The sequence below is a fragment of the Microcaecilia unicolor genome, chromosome 9 (assembly GCF_901765095.1).
Source record: "Microcaecilia unicolor chromosome 9, aMicUni1.1, whole genome shotgun sequence".
NCBI classification, from domain to species: domain Eukaryota; kingdom Metazoa; phylum Chordata; class Amphibia; order Gymnophiona; family Siphonopidae; genus Microcaecilia; species Microcaecilia unicolor.
Genome location: NC_044039.1, coordinates 35,378,029 through 35,394,522, shown reverse-complemented (window position 1 = coordinate 35,394,522; position 16,494 = coordinate 35,378,029). Strand labels below are relative to the sequence as shown.

The 16,494-nt window shown below is 41.7% G+C and overlaps 1 protein-coding gene across 1 annotated transcript in view; it reads left to right on the top strand.

The window, feature by feature from the left end:
- The window catches only part of KIAA1549 (KIAA1549 ortholog), a 227,335-nt gene that overhangs the window by 130,365 nt on the left and 80,476 nt on the right, over positions 1-16,494 (top strand). Inside the window, exons 9-10 of the mRNA XM_030214742.1 lie at positions 14,868-15,045; positions 15,929-16,107. Of these exons, the coding sequence (XP_030070602.1) occupies positions 14,868-15,045; positions 15,929-16,107 (357 nt within the window). The remainder of the gene's footprint in view (positions 1-14,867; positions 15,046-15,928; positions 16,108-16,494) is intronic.

The window sequence follows — 16,494 nt, the reverse complement described above, 5'->3', positions numbered from 1 at the left end:
CTTTTAGAGCCAAAAGAGCATCCTTTAAAGAATGGAAAAGATGCAACATAAGCAGTGTCAAGGTAGATGCAAAGCACTAATAAAGAAGGCTAAAAGAGAAAATGAAGAAAAAACATGCCATGGAGACAAAAACTCATAGTAACACTTTTTTCAGGTATATCAGAATTGGTAGATCATGAAGGAGCAAAAGGGGCACTCAGGGAGGACAAGGCTATAGCGGAGAGATTGAATGAATTATTTGCTTCGGTCTTTACGGAAGAAGATGTAAGATATCTACCTAAACTGGAAATGGTTTTCAAGGGTGACAATGCAGAGGAGCTGAAAGAAATCTTGATGAACCTGGAAGACGTACTGATGATACAGCAGAGATTTTATCAGTTATTATTATTATACAGAACGTATAGCTTGCAAATACCAAAATAGTTCTTTGTGGGTTACAATAATTTAAAAGAGTAAACCCATTGTTCAGATAATACACTTTATAGCAAATAGCAGCTACACAGATTAATGTCCTCTAATCTACTATAATAAAACTCACCCTCAACGTTCTGAGGACACTGACGTCAGTGAAGCCAAGCCACTGACAACAGTTCCTTCAGGTTCGAAGATTCGTGGTGGTAAAGCCACCAGGCCCCGCCCTCGCGTCAAACGTCATGACAATGAGGGCGGAGCAAACGTTGAGGGTGAGTTTTATTACTGTACCTGTGCTCCGCCCTCACGTCAAAACGCGATGACGTCGAGGGCGGCACAGGAAAATCGACACCCACACAGAGCAACGCTAACAACAGCGGTGGAAAACGAACCACCTACAACCGCGATGAGCCACGGGGCGGCCCAGGAAAATCGCCATTGATCTCCGTATGTGAGTCACCTCCCCCCCCCCCCCCCCAAAAAAAAAGCTAGCACCCGTTTCATTGCTCAGTGAAACGGGCCTTCTTTCCTAGTAAAATATAAATATTGTAACAAAAATCTCAATTAAGAGCAAGTACTACATATTTCCTAAATAAAAAAAAAGTCTTAAGTAACTTCCTAAAACTTTGATAAAGTTTAATCATTCTAAAGTCTAGGCAAAGGGTAACCTGATTGGAAAGAGAAGAGGACAAGAATCTGACAAACAGAAGTTGTCTAAGCAACTGACCCAATTTACAACGTAATAACAAATGGATCACATCCGCCATATAAGGTGGAGCCTCACCATACAATATTTTAAAGACCGTAACCCCCATTTTGAAGTGTTAGTTGCACCATATAATGCCACACTGTGCCATTGTCCTGACTGTTAGAAAAATTTAGGTTAGTTTTTTTAAAGCGTTTAAAGGTGTTTTTACAACGTGGTGAATTGTGGGGGGTGTAGGGGGGGGATACTGGGTGTAAACTTGAAAAGGGACCTTGCAAGCTCATTGTCCAGGAGGGTGGAGTACAGAGGGGAAAGAAGATAAATGCGTCTTGGATAAGGACTGGTATCTTGCTTCTGGGCATGCATTATGGCTGGCAGCTGGGACGTAACCTCGACTGGCTGTTCCAATTTGATTTTTTTCTGCTGTCAGCAGCCATAGACCCACTGTCAGGTCAATATTCAACCAGTTTGGGCAGCATTTTTTTGTTGTTGTTTTTTATTTTATTTTATTTTTAAGAATTTTACAATAATTCAAGAACACTTCTTGATTTAGAAGATGATTAACAATGAAAAAAAAAGGGAATAAACAATGTAATTATATACATTCTATATTTTTACCAAACTTTCATTATTTTTTCATCTATATTCCACAATTGGAGGCAAAACACTATATCTGAGGAAAAGCAAATATAGGAAAGAAAGAAGCAAAACAATTTAATTCTTTTCTTTAGGAAATTGAAGACTGAGAGGGAGTTCCAGGGAATCTAACATATTCACGGAGTTGATGTAATAGTCTGTCTTGACTGTTCTGAGGGTAACAAGGCTATTTTAGAATCTAAAAAGGCATTAAACTGTTTAGGATCAAAAAATGCATATTTTACAGCAAACACATTTGCATGGAAAGTTTAACCAGGAGAGAGCACCCAATTGTTGTATCTTAGGGCGTAAATTAAGAAATTCTTTACGCCATTTTTGGGTTGCTTTAGAAATATCCTGAAACACCACAGCTGACTTATGTTTGTATATTCAGCATCAGTATTTAGACAGCAGCTGGCACTGAATGTCTGAATTCAGCAGTGACCAGTTCTGCTATCTGGAATAATGAACAACTTTATCCACAAATCTGGAGCAGATGGCATAACTTTGCTATTATGCCAGACTCCTTGCCTGGCAGTCCTCATATAATTTCAACCCAGTTTCTCAGCCCACTGCGCTAATCATTAGGCTACTCCTTCAACTTATACCAGAGAGGTTAATTCCAGAGTTAAATTATACACTGAGAAAATATTTCTTCACTCAATGTGTAGTTAAACTCTGGAATTCGTTACCAGAGAATGTGGTAAAAGCAGTTAGCTTAGCAGGGTTTAAAAAGAGTTTGGATTATTTCCTAAGAGGATAGTTGATAAGCCATTATTAAGATGGACTTGTGAAAATTCACTGTTTATTTCTAGGATAAGTAGCATAAAATCTGTTTTATTGTATGGAATATTGTCAGGTACTTGTGATTTGGATTGGCCACAGTTGGAAACAGGATACTGGGCTTGATGGACTTTCAGTCTGTCCCAGTATGGCAACACTTTTGTTCTTATAGGTTGAACTGACTTGCCCAAAGTTACTAGGAATGTTAGTGAAAGAAGCAGGATTTCAACCGTGGCATCCTTTGTTCTCAGCCTTCTCCTGTAACCATTAGGTTACTCCTCCATTCCATTTTTCTTTGTTGCCACATGCTGTGATAGCATAGTGTTGTAATCTGAACCTGAACACTAAAAAGGAAATGATGTATAAATTTTATTACATTGCAGTATTAACATACAAGCCTCTAGCCATTCTAAGGCTATAATTTGATTGCTCAGCTGCTCCTCTAGTACTGTCTGTTATCCTGAAATGGAATTTAGAGACTTAGCAAGATCTTATTAATTCATTATAACGTACAAAAGAGGACATTAAATGTCAGAAGAAAGGCTCACATGCAGTGACATTGAAAGTTAATTCTTACCCGCATCCAATAAAAAGGGTGTCATGACCTTTAGTTTTAACCAAGATCAATAAAGCTGCTAGAATTCTGCATTTGATGACACTGTAAAGCAGTGAACTGTGGACTTGATATTCAACATGATTTAACCAGATAGAAGAGGCTCCTGCCCAATGAAATCGGGCTGAGCGGGTCAGGAGGGGATATTCAGTGGTATTTAACCAGGCAGTGCTACTGAGTATCTGTTATGACCATGGTGGCACTGTCTGGGTAGGGCTGGGGCAGTCCAGGAGCAGATCCGGGAGTTATCCCTATCCGTTTCCGCATTCAATTCAAACTTCTCTTACTGACCTATAAATGCATTCACTCTACTGCTCCCCAGTAGCTCTCCACTCTTGTCTCTCCCTATGCCCCCCCTCGGGTATTCCGTTCTGTGGATAAATCTCTCTTGTCTGTCCCCTTCTCCTCTACTGCTAATTTCAGACTCCGTTCCTTTTATCTCGCTGCACCTCAAGCCTGGAATAGACTTTCCCGAGCCTGTACGTCTAGCCCCGTCTTTGGCCGTTTTCAAATCCAGGCTAAAAGCCCACCTCTTTAACGCTGCTTTTGACTCCTAACCACTACTCACTTGCCCTGTACCCTTTTATCCCCTCCTCTTTAATTCCCTTACCTCTTAGTTGTTCTGTCTGTTTTGCCTGTCCTATTTAGATTGTGAGCTCTTTGAGCAGGGACTGTCTTTTCATGTATGGTGTACAGCGCTGTGTATGCCTTGTAGTGCTACAGAAGTGATAAGTAGTAGTAGTAGTAATGTAGAAGCCTGCCCTTGCTGATCAGGAATGCGGCCGCACAGGCTTCTGTTTCTGTGAGTCTGATGTCCTGCAGGTCAGACTCACAGAAACAGAAACCTGCGTGGCTGTGTTGCTGATCTGCAAGGGCAGGCTTGTAGATGGAATGTTGCTAGTGGAGGAGTAGCCTAGTGGTTAGTGCAGTGGAACATGGGATGTTGTTACTATTTGAGATCCTGGAATGTTGCTATTACTTGAGATTCTACATGGAATGTTGCTACTATTGGAGATTCTGTTGCTACTATTTGAGATTCTACATGGAATGTTTCTATTCCACTAGCAACATTCCATATTTAGATTGTGAGCTCTTTGAGCAGGGACTGTCTTTTCATGTATGGTGTACAGTGCTGCGTATGCCTTGTAGCGCTATAGAAGTGATAAGTAATAGTAGTAGTTATGTGGGCACCTGCAATGTTGTCTGATTAGCTATGCGGGTATAGCACTGAATATTGACCATTCCTGCATAACTTTCAGGTACCACCATTGACTCTGGTTTTCAATATCGTGCTTTTAAACTGCTGTTTTTCCTAAAATAGGGTTCAACACGGTGTACAGAAATAAGAAAAATATTTTTTTTTAAATTCAGAGTTACTAAAAATATAATGATAAAAGCTGATAAAGGGGCCCTTTTACTAAGCTGCCTAGGCGCATACTCAGTTTCATTTAAACGAGTAAGCACAGCGACTGGAAACAGAACAGGGTGCCAGGCAATGTGAGACCAACGTGGGACAAACTTTAGCTGGTGGGGGTTGGGGAGCCCCGCCAGCCAAGGTATCTTTTTTGCGGTGGCGGCGGCGGGGGGAGGGGTGGAAGCAGCGACAGGGAGGCGGTAGCGGCCGTGGGGGTGGGGGAAAGTGGCGGCGGGAGGACGGTGGCGGTGGGCCAAAATGTGGCTCTGCCCCCCCCCCCCCTCCTGTCTAGTTCTGGCTGGGCTCCGTCAGCATTGCCGTGTGGGAACCGCTAGCAAGGCTTCATAAGAGACCCTAAAAAAATTTAGCATATGCTAAATTAAATCAAATGACAGGACATCTCTAGTTCTTAGGCCTAACTGAACAGCTGTATCTCATAATGTTCATTTTTCTAAAGGGTCAGATTTGTTTTAGGGGTCTGGAAGGTCAGATTTGAGACACTTTTTAAAAAATGTTTTCTTTGATCTTCTAACAACAGCCGTACCAGTTCAGTTCAGTAATTGAATTATGCTGTGTGTGTACTTCCCCAGGCTTGATGAAACAGCTGAACCTTCCTGTTCTATATATTCCCACAGATGTACTCACAAAATCCTTGCAAGGATTTGTAAGCGAACTGTGTGGGTCTTTTTTCTCCTTTTATAACTTTTTATTCAGTATCGCTTAGAGCATCACTGTTAATGATTGGCCTTTGACCATGGAATCTTATTGGCTTGATGTTTGTATGAATGCTTTGTGGGATTTAAAAAAAAAAAGTTTTATGAGATCACGATCCACCTGATCTTCTTTAGCAGCATAATTTATGAAGTGGCTCTGGTTGCCACAGCAACGCAGTTTGCCAGGGTAAGCTTGCCTTTGAAAATATTTTTTTTTCAGCATTAGATTAAATTTCACTGACTGCAGAACAGACTGGAGTTTTCTGTGCTTAGATGCTGAAAGATGAAATTCATGTTAAGGACAGAGGGAGCAAATGATAAAGAAAAAATTGCCTGTGGCAGATGGACAGTTTTCCCTGTCATTGACCACAGATATTGGGGAGAATAGGTAGAGTCATCACAGGTGAGAACCTCCATAAAGGCAGCTATATCGTACATAAGAATATAAGCGTTGCCATACTGGGACAGACTAACAGGCTTATTTTCGAAAGAGAAGGGCGCCCATCTTTCAACACAAATCGAGAGATGGGCATCCTTCTCTCAGGGTCGCCCAAATCGGCATAATCGAAAGCTGATTTTGGGCATCCCCTACTGCTTCCTGTCGTGGGGACCACCAAAGTTCCTGTGGGCGTGTCGGAGGCGTAGCGTCCATTTTGGGTCTCTGACCTTACTACCAGCCATAGACCTAGTCGTAAAGAATTTGGACGGTAAGGACCTACGTGCGTCAGATGCCACTTGGTGCACATCCGAAAATAAAGTTATTTTTCAGACACGCGTAGCGAATGCACGCTAAAAATGAAATTACCTCAAGAGCCACATGGTAGTCGGATGGTAAGCCCATTTTGGCACGCGTTGTGTAAAAAAAATGCCTTTTAAAAATTTTTGCTGAAAATGGACGTGCGGCAAAATGAAAATTGCCGCGTGTCCATTTTGGGTCTGAGACCTTACCGCCAGTTATTGACCTAGCGGTACGGTCTCAAGTTGTAACCGGATGGTAATGGTCTATGCACGTAAAATGACGATTACTGCCCGATTATTGCCCGTGCACCAGAAAATAAAAATATTTTCCAGTGCGCATAGTGGATGCACATCAAAAATGAAATTACCGCAAGGACACACAGTAGCCGGGCAGTAACTCAAAACTGATGTGCATTGGCGCCTACACGGCGTAGTAAAAGGGCCCCTAAACTTGGACAAGCCTGATCTAGATAATGGGGCCGATATCGAAACCGCAGGAGGGAGCCCAGCTAACTCCTGTGGTCAGTGGCAAACCTGGAAATTCAGTGCCAGGGCTATATCCAGCAACCGGCTTTCAATTTTTTGGGGGGGAGGGGGGGTTGGTCACTACAAATAGCTGATACCCATCTGCTGACTGGCTAAGTTATAGCAGCCAAAGTTAGTCCTGCTATTTACGCAGGTCTGTGTGGCTGCTAAATTTCGCTGGGTAGCCACTAAATATTGGTGCCAACTGGCTATGTCGTGCGACATAGCCAGTGACCAGGCTAGCTGCTAAGCGGTAATATTCAGCTGAGGTAACCAAGCATCTCATGGCGAATATTAGCATTTAGCCGGCTATAGGCTATTTAACCGGCCAGGAACTGTTCTGACTGGTTAAATAGTTTTAAATATCATCCAGAATATACGTAAGAATTTGGCACATGCTAATTCCACAGTAGTGAGGCTATAGAGTGTCTGTTCCTTAGCATTTCCCTTCCATTTTTCAAATTAACCTTTCTCTCCTGTGTATTTATGCTCAGCAGCAATCTTCTGTGTCTTACCAAAACGCCATAAATTCAGTCCCAGTTTCTTGACAGGGCACTCTGAAACATGGTGTATGCTGTTACGAACTGTACCCTTGGGATTTTTGTTTGCTTGCCTTGGGTTCTATGCATATATCATCTCTCACTCTGTTTAATTTTTTATTAAATTAACCCATTGCTTGTAGCTGGAGTAGATCTTATAAACACATATCCCCATTCTTACTAATGTCATGTATGAGTTTGTGTTGGAATATAAATTGTAGCGTGCAGTGGGAGTTAAAGCCACTGTTCCTTTTATTAGAAAAGTGTTAATATTTACTCAGTTGCTCTGTTCATGAACTCAGCAAAGATTATTTTTTGCTTCTTGGCTGTTTTCGCTTCCCCCTGTCCCATTGCTAGTGGTTTAAGAAAAGAGCTGAGCTCATAGCATAAAGTTACTACACAAAAGGAAAGTCTAAATTTAAGATTGGTAAAATAATGAAGTTCAATCCTGTGAACATCTGTGTATCCCCGTATCCTCAAGCTGTTTTTATTTCCCTTTTTCGTTTTCATAGCATCTCCAGTGTTTTATTGAGAAAAATATGTTCTGTGCAGAGTGGCTAGGGATCAGCGAAAAAAAGCAGGGGATCCCTCTACGACAAAGAATCACAGCAGACAAAAGTAGAGGCTGACCAAAGACGAATCACCACTGGAGATACAGTCCAACAGTCTTTATTGATGCAAATAAGGAAAGGACCCAACACGGTCCATGTTTCGGCTCATGTAAGCGCCTACATCCGGGGTCAAGTAATAAACTCTGGACGGAGGCGCAAGTATTTCGCTCTGCGCATATACAAAGAGCGGAGTGTCAGTGTATCTAAGCACTGAACGCTGGTGAACCAACACTGGCAAAGACTGTAGAAACAAAACTCGCAAAAGCTTAGATACATTGACACTCCGCTCTTTGTATATGCGCAGAGCGAAATACCTGCGCCTCCGTCCAGAGTTTATTACTTGACCCGGGTGTAGGCGCTTACATGTGCCGAAACACGGACCGTGTCGGGTCCTTTCCTTATTTGCATAAATAAAGACTGTTGGACTATATCTCCAGTGGTGATTGGTCTTTGGTCAGCCTCCACAGTGGCTAGGGAGCATTACTAAGCACAGCACTAGACTCAGACTTACCTTATCTGTTGGGTTTACATAATGGCTAAAAGAGTAGGCAGAGGAAATCGTATATTACTTTTTCTACTCCTGTAGGTTTCAATTAATCTGGTGCAGTGCTTCTTTATGGTTGTCTTTACAGGTTTATAAAACAACACTTAGACATTACTTTGGAGCTCATTTTTCAATCAAAAAGTGGCATAAATCTGCATTTTGGACGTTTTTCTTCAAAAACGTCCAAATTGGTAGTTTCAAAACCAATTTTTAGACGTTTTTCTATGAAGCCCATCAGAAGTGCGTTCAAATCACAAGAGGGGCGTGTTAAAGGTGGGATCTGGGCGTTTCTAACGTGTTTTTTATCCATAATGGAACAAAACAAAACCGTCCAGGACTAAAACTAAGATGTTTTGAGGTAGACCTGTTTTTATAACTAATAAGGCACAAAAGAGTGCCCTAAATGACCAGAAGACCATAGGAGGGAATCAGGGGTGACCCCCCAATACCCCTCAGTGGTCACTGACTCCCTCCCACCCACCCCCACAAATGAGAATACAAATATGATTTAGCAACCTCTATGACAGCCCCAGGGTCAGTGCAGTGCACCATGGCGTGGGGGACACTCGGGTCCCTATCTCCCTCTACCTGTCACATTTGTGGTGGAAACTGTGAGCCCTCCAAAACTCACCAGAAACCCGCTGTACCCACATATAGGTGCCACCTTCACCCATAAAGGCTATTGTGTACAGCTGTGGGCAGTGGGTTTTGGGGGGTCTAAGCAGACAAGGGAGCAACGGTGAGATGTGTACCTGGGAGCATGTTTTTGAAGTCCACTAGGGTGCCCCATTTATCTCCTGGGATATCTGGGAGACCAGTCTACTAAAAATGCTGGCCCGTCCTACATCCCAATGGCTTGATTTTCTATGTTTTTCACTTGGACATTTTTTTTTTTTAATGGACCAAAAAACAAAACGTCCAAAGCACAGAACCTTGTTAGAAACAGTATTTTTGAAAACAAAAGATAGGCGTTTTTATTTTTGGAAAATGAACTTCTTTCTCATTCAGATTTTGGACGTTGTTTGCAAAACATCTAAAGTCTGACTTAGACATCATATCAAAAATGCCCCTCTTTGTGTAATAAGGGGGTGGTTGTCATTTCTTAATGGTTGTGTGGTAATGTCATCATACATTTTCTGCTGCAGGGCTCATTTTATGGAAACACAGTTTATGCAGTGGGCCTTGTGGCATATAGAGGGAACTTGGTCTAGTTGACTCTGTGTTGAATTGGTTCAGTGAGTTTCTGGGCAATTGTTCATGTTCTGTCTGGAAAAATGGTGTTTCATCTAATAGTTGGCATTCAAATTGTGGAGTGCCACAAGGGTCTCCGTTGTCGCCTGTATTGTGTAATCTTTTTATGAGTACCCTTGGTTCTATTCCTGTTACCTGTGGAGATCGACTGTTTTCTTGTGTTGATGACATCTTAATGCTGGTGCCAGCCTGTACTAATATATGATAATATGATAATTATGCACTGCAATGTGAGCAGCGAGCATGGAATTTTGGTACATTCTTTTACCCATTAAGTCTATAGATTTAAGGTCCTTGTTGGGAGAATAAGGCATACGGTCTTTAGATGTTTTGTTCTTCCTCATTGCAGGTTTGACTATCAAAGAAACATGAGACAATTGTTCCTTGCCATGTCCTAAAACTTCCTACACTCAATATTTATTATCTGAATTTCGTTTAGTTGGTCTAACTAAATTAGGAGTTGACGAAATGGATATGTACAGGTCTTGAAGTATTTCATCTATAGGGAGCTGCAATACTCTCCTTATGAAGGTCATATAATGGACATATAATAACTCTTCCTCTCTACAATTCCCTAATGTGTTTGTACACACAAACCTTATTCTACCACAACATTATTGTATTTGTTTATACCGGAATTGGCGAACGCCTTTACGGTACTATGTAAGCCACATTGAGCCTGCAAATAGGTGGGAAAATGTGGGATACAAATGTAACAAATATATAAATAAATAAATAAATAGAGAGGGCACGTTCAATCAGGTTTCTGACTGTATGAATAAAATTCAGTGTTGGGCCCTTGGAAACGTGCTTAAACTAAATCCAACTAAAACCAAAATGCTCTGGTTCTCCAACTTTTTGTTGACTATTCCTGGTACTATACCATTGTCACAGGATAAGAATTTAAAAGTGGAAAAAGAGTCTTAGGGTTTTAGGAGTAATATTGCATTCTTTGCTTACTTACGAATCTCAAGTTAAACATTTCTGGAAACCAACATTTTTTCTAATGAGACAATTGCGATTAATCAGGTCTTACTTTTCTGGTTTACATTTTGCAGTATTGGTCCAAATGTTGGTTTTTATCCCATTTGGACTTCTGCAATTCTCTTTATGTGTGGTTGAGTGCTAAACTTTTATATAAATTACAGATGATCCAAAATGCAGTTGTACATCTGGTTTTTCACCTGAAAAAATATGACTGTGTTTTTCTATATGCTAGAAAATTACATTGGCTTTCTTTAAGGGCACGTATTATTTTTAAATCAGTTTGTATGATTTTCCATGCTCTAATCTAAATGGTAATACCTCGGAGTTGTTAATCTTATGTTTTTCTGATATTTTTCTCTTCTCGGTTGCGAGAAAGTTTTATATTAAAACTTCCTTCATTTAATGGTGCTCAATTGAAACATCGTTTTGCTGTGATATTTTCCTTCCGAGCTATTACCATCTGGAATGCACTTCCTTTATGTATTTGATCTGAGGCTGGCTATTTGCAACTGCGTAAAAAAACTAAAAACTAGGCGGAAACAATTCCTGTTACTGAAGCCGGCTGTTCTTCAGATGGGGGGTGTATTTTACCTTAGATACCCCTGTAAATGTATCGTTAGATACAATACACTTAAATATGTATTCCTCGAGCCTTTACAGTTAACATCATTTGTTGCCTCTAAATGGGTAGAAGTTGCTCATATATAAATGACAGTTTGTCCTTAGTTTAGGTATAAATTTCCTGAAATTTAATTGATAAATATCTCCTCAGTTTGTAATCTTGGAATCCATTATTATGTGGACTTGAGTGTTGTTAATTTGTTGTAAAAACATTTTTTTCTTAATAACTAGTTATGTAAAATAGATGCTATTCCTGATCAAGTGTAATCCTTGTGAATCCTTGTGGTGCAGGTAGAAACTTTTAACAGGGGGTGCACCCCGCCTAGCCTACACCCTCCTGGTACCTTAAAATCACCTTGCTTTGCTCCAGTCTTTGCCTGGGCAGCGGCACCGGCACTGGCATTCATAGGCTGCCTGCGGTCTGCATTTGAGGCTTTCTCTGTGAACCATCCCACCCTTCAGAAAACAGGAAGTTGTATCAGAAGGGGTGGGACAGTTCACAGAGAAAGCCCCGGTGCAGGCTGCAGGCAGCTTACAAGTGCTGTTGTCTGGAAAGTCTGGTGGCAGCACCGTGAGGGGGGAGGAGAAGTCTTATAGGGGGTGTTTGTACAACACATGCACCTGGAATAAATACACCACTTCTTGGTGCGTATTTACAGAATACCATTAAGCTTATTTTTGAAAGAGAAAGACGCCCATGTTTCGACCCAAATCGGGAGATGGGCACCAATCTCCGGTGGGCGCCCAAATCGGTATAAACGAAAGCCGATTTTGGGCGCCTCCAACTGCAGTCTGTCGCGGGAACGAACAAAGTTGACGGGGGCGTGTCGGAGGCATGGTGAAGGTGGGACTGGGGCGTGTTTATCGGCCGAGGAGAGATGGGCGCACTCGGCCGATAATGGAAAAAAGAAGGGTGGCAGAAGCGAGAATTTGGGCTGCTTTTTTTTGGACCCTTTTTTTTCACGAACAAGTCCCCAAAAAATGCCCCAACTGCCCAGATGACCACTGGAGGGAATCGGGGATGACCTCCCCTGACTCCCCCAGTGGTCACTAACCCCCTCCCACCAAAAAAAAAAGAGCTTTAAAAACTTTTTTTTACCAGCCTGTATGCCAGCCTCAAATGTCATACCTAGCTCCATCACAGCAGTATGCAGGACCCTGGAGCAGTTGTTAGTGGGTGCAGTGGACTTCAGGCAGGTGGACCCAGGCCCATCCCCCCTTACCTGTTACACTTGTGCTGGTAAATGGGAGCCCTCCAAACCGCCCCCAAAACCCACTGTACCCACATCTAGGTGCCCCCCTTCACCTATAACATAGTAACATAGTAGATGACGGCAGAAAAAGACCTGCACAGTCCATCCAGTCTGCCCAACAAAAACTCATATGTGCTACTTTTTGTGTATACCTTACCGTAAGTGCTATGGTAATGGTGTAGAGTTGTGGGGAGTGGGTTTTGGGGGGATTTGGGGGGCTCAGCACCCAAGGTAAGGGAACTATGGACTTGGGAGGTATTTAAATTTTTTTAAAACTTTTTACAAGTGCCCCCTAGGGTGCCCGGTTGGTGCCCTGGCATGTGAGGGGGACCAGTGCACTACAAATCCTGGCTCCTCCCACGACCAGATGCCTTGGAGTTGATCGTTTTTGAGCTGGGTGGCTTCGGTTTCCATTATCGCTGAAAACCGATACCGCCCAGCTCAAATCCGCCCAAATCCGATGCATTTGCCCGGCACCAACCGTATTATCGAAACAAAAGATGGACACCCATCTTTTTCGAAAATACGGTCTGTTCCGCCCCTTCGTGTACCCGTCCTTGGAGATAGTCGCCCATGGAGATGGGCATTCACGTTCGATTATGCCCCTCTGTGTAACCAGGAAATGGTCATTTACGCATGTATCTGTCCATGTGAAGGGCAATTCTATAAGCTATGTGCCCACATTGCTGTGACACATGAGTATGTAAATGTTCAGAATACTAGCATTTTCACAGGCAGATGTATAATTATGTTGAAAGTGACGACAGGACTATTAAGTGCAATTCTGTAGGGGTGCATGTAAGTAGCAAGGGATGCGTTCACATGGGTAGAGCATGGGAAGGGCATGGTGGTGCTGCTATCTATGCACATACCCCCAGATTCTAAAGATGGTGTCCAGATTTGGGTGCAACTTAATTGGGCGCAACATAATTGGCTAACGAGCTCTTAACCATCAATGATTGGGTGCTAACAATCAATTATTGACATTAATTGGCACCGATTAGAATTTGTGTGTGCATCTGGCTGCACACTATTCTATAACACTGGGCACCTACATCCCAAAGCACATATCTCAAAACAGGGCATGGCCATGGGAGTGGCATGGATGTTTATCATTTATTGAGTTTGCTATACCACTTTTGTTGCAGGCAAGTTAAAGCAGTTTACAGTAAAAATGTTAAAAGCAAAAACAAACTAAAAGGAAAGCTAATTGTAGATAGGAAAGAAAAAACTATGCTTATCATTCAACACTGTCTCAATCATACAGACACAACAAGACCACAGAAAAAGACAAGTGACCAAACATACAGGCACAGGCAAGATATCCCAGGCATAAACAACAGTCCTCACAATTGGACTCGACCCTGACCTCCCATTGCAGAATCAGCCTAGGCCTATGTGTGGAATGCTTGTTGGAAAAGATGAGTCTTTAATAGAGCACGAAAAGACGTGTCAGAACCAGAGAAAAAACCTAACTTAGATAGAGGTCCAAAAAGAAAGTAGGGCAGGACAATGGCAAATCCACAAGGAGCCACAAGGAATGTCCAAAACTAGAGGTTTACCGATAAAGCACCACAAATGAACAGACCCGATATGGAGCCATCTTTCGGCGAAGTCCGCCTGCCTCAGGGGTCACAAGATCTTATGAAGTGTTGTCAAATTGTTCAGTGCTGTGCTATCAGAACAGCTCTATGTTTAACTCCAAAACTTGTCCACTGACGGCTGAAGAAAAAGCTACCTTACCAAAGATACCAAGGCTTCCAAAAAGCATACCTTGGTACCTTCAGTAAGGTAGCTTTTTTTTCAGCTTTATGCTGGATAAGTTTTGGAATTACACATACATCTGTTCTGATAGCATAGCACTGAACAATTTTACATCACTTCATAAGATTTTGTGACCCCTGAGGCAGGTGACCTTCGCCAAAATAAGGTTCCATTTTGGGTCTGTTCAGTTGTGGTTCTTTATCAATAAACCTCATGTTTTGGACTTCCCTGTGGCGCCTTGTGGATTTACTTTTGTCCTGCCCTACTTCTTTTTGGCTGCAAGTGAAGGCTGCTGGTGCCATAGCCCGGTAGAGATCTAATCCTTACTGATGGGAGCTGAAGGACCCTTCCACACCCCATTAAAAATATAATTTTCATTAATATTCTACTTCTACACTTGCATCTTAATGAAAGACGTAAAGATCACATATTAATGTAGTGTTGGTAGTTCTATTTGAATTTAGGCTGCGGATTTTGTGTCTTCAGCTTTGTATCAACTTAAAGGAAGACCAGTATTTTGTAGTACTGTTGAGAAAACAAAATGAAATGACAATTGTAAGTTATGTTGATGGAACAAAACTTTCTTATGCAGTCTTTTACTAAGGCTCCGTGCTATTAAATTAGTATTACAGCTACCATCTCTCTTGAGTACCATCTGTACAACACTTAATATTGCTTGTGCATACACAATGCTAGGTCTCTTGTGACCTGTACATGTGCCTATTTGAAATCTGTAACATCCTTTTGTACTATTCCAGCTAGTGAACATTTCACGAATTGATGGTTCCAATGACCCTGCAGAGTTGATATATTTCATAGAGGATCAATATGGGAAGCGGCTCGATGCTGTTAAGGCTTCAGCTCTTATCAACTTGGTTGACATCCAGAGAGCTGCCATCATTCTGGGATATCACGTTGAAGGTGTCCTCGCACAACGTAAGTCCTCAGAGTATAGATAAAATAGGTCTGGGTTTAGAGAAAGGAGAAGCAGCATCAGTGGTGGGCCTGCAGCTGTTTGCATGCTCCAATATCATGACATCTTATGGTGCTGTGTATGGTTGGGGTGTTAATGGCTAATGGTGTGTACATAAATATGAGAAGCTGCATATGTCCATTTTTTTTACGATTTCCAATTAGCTTCACGTTTAGTAATTACCTTTCATTAGTAAAATGCTTATGACTGCAGCTTCACCATGGTAACTTGGTAAATGTATTCTATCTATGCTTTTAATACAACCATATAGACTTCTGAAGTGACTTTCATTGACCTTGCTCAAGGTGCAGGAGGCCTACGCAATATTTTTCTAGTTCAGTAGGACATAAGTTATTTTATCAGACATGGAAAACACTGACATTAAACTGGCAACACATTTATCTCACATGAGTGAAGGTTCTTTAGTGTAATATAAGGTAACAACCGTGGGCACACAGCAGTGCTCAGAAAGATTTGCATTTGATACATTTATCTCATATATGAGTGGATATTCTTTAGTTTAGTATATGTTATAGCCATGGATATGCTGCATTGCTCAGAAATGTTTGCATGTGATGTATTGTATTAGCGTACTATGTACGTTGATACTCGGGGAAATGTCTCACATCTGTACTGTATGCAAAAGGAAATGGGGGAATGAAGATAGCTGCAGAGGATAACTCAGCTAAGAGCACTTGCTGGGGATGAAAAAACAGCTAGAGAAAGGCCTTTGTGCTAGTGGAGAATGGAATACAGAAAAATATTTATAACATTTGTTGCGCTGCTTTCTTTTGTTAAATAACACTGGCTAAAAATAGTGCTCTCTTGTTACTCAAACTCTTGCAGCTGTAGACAAAGCAAAAGAATCATCCAAGGAAACCCAGAACCTGTGGATTATTGTTGGTGTTGTGGTGCCAGTGACTTTGGTGGTTGTGATCATTATAATCCTCTACTGGAAACTTTGTAGGACTGATAAGTTGGAATTCCAGCCAGACACCATGAGTAATATACAACAAAGACAGAAGGTAAGAGAAAGGAGATGCCATGAGCAATGTATATTGGAGAAGGAAGTTAAGGTGGAGGAGCTTCCAAATGTAATACAGAGCAGAGACAGAAAGTAAGGGAGAGGCAATGTCATGTCAAGACATAGGCCACCCTTCCTATATGTCCCACTCTTGACCCTACAACCTAACCTGTTTAGTAAACAGATGTCTCCTATTTCGTCTTTCTGCTAGTGGACTGTTACTTGTCCTTCACGCAACATGTCACCACAGTTGTAAAAAAGTTTTTTTTCATATTGCATAGCATTCAGAAGTTTATAGACAATGAATTTTTAAACACTTTACCATGCCCACCTGCCTGGACTACTGCAACGTGGTCTATGTAGGGGTTCCACAGAACACTCTTAAAGT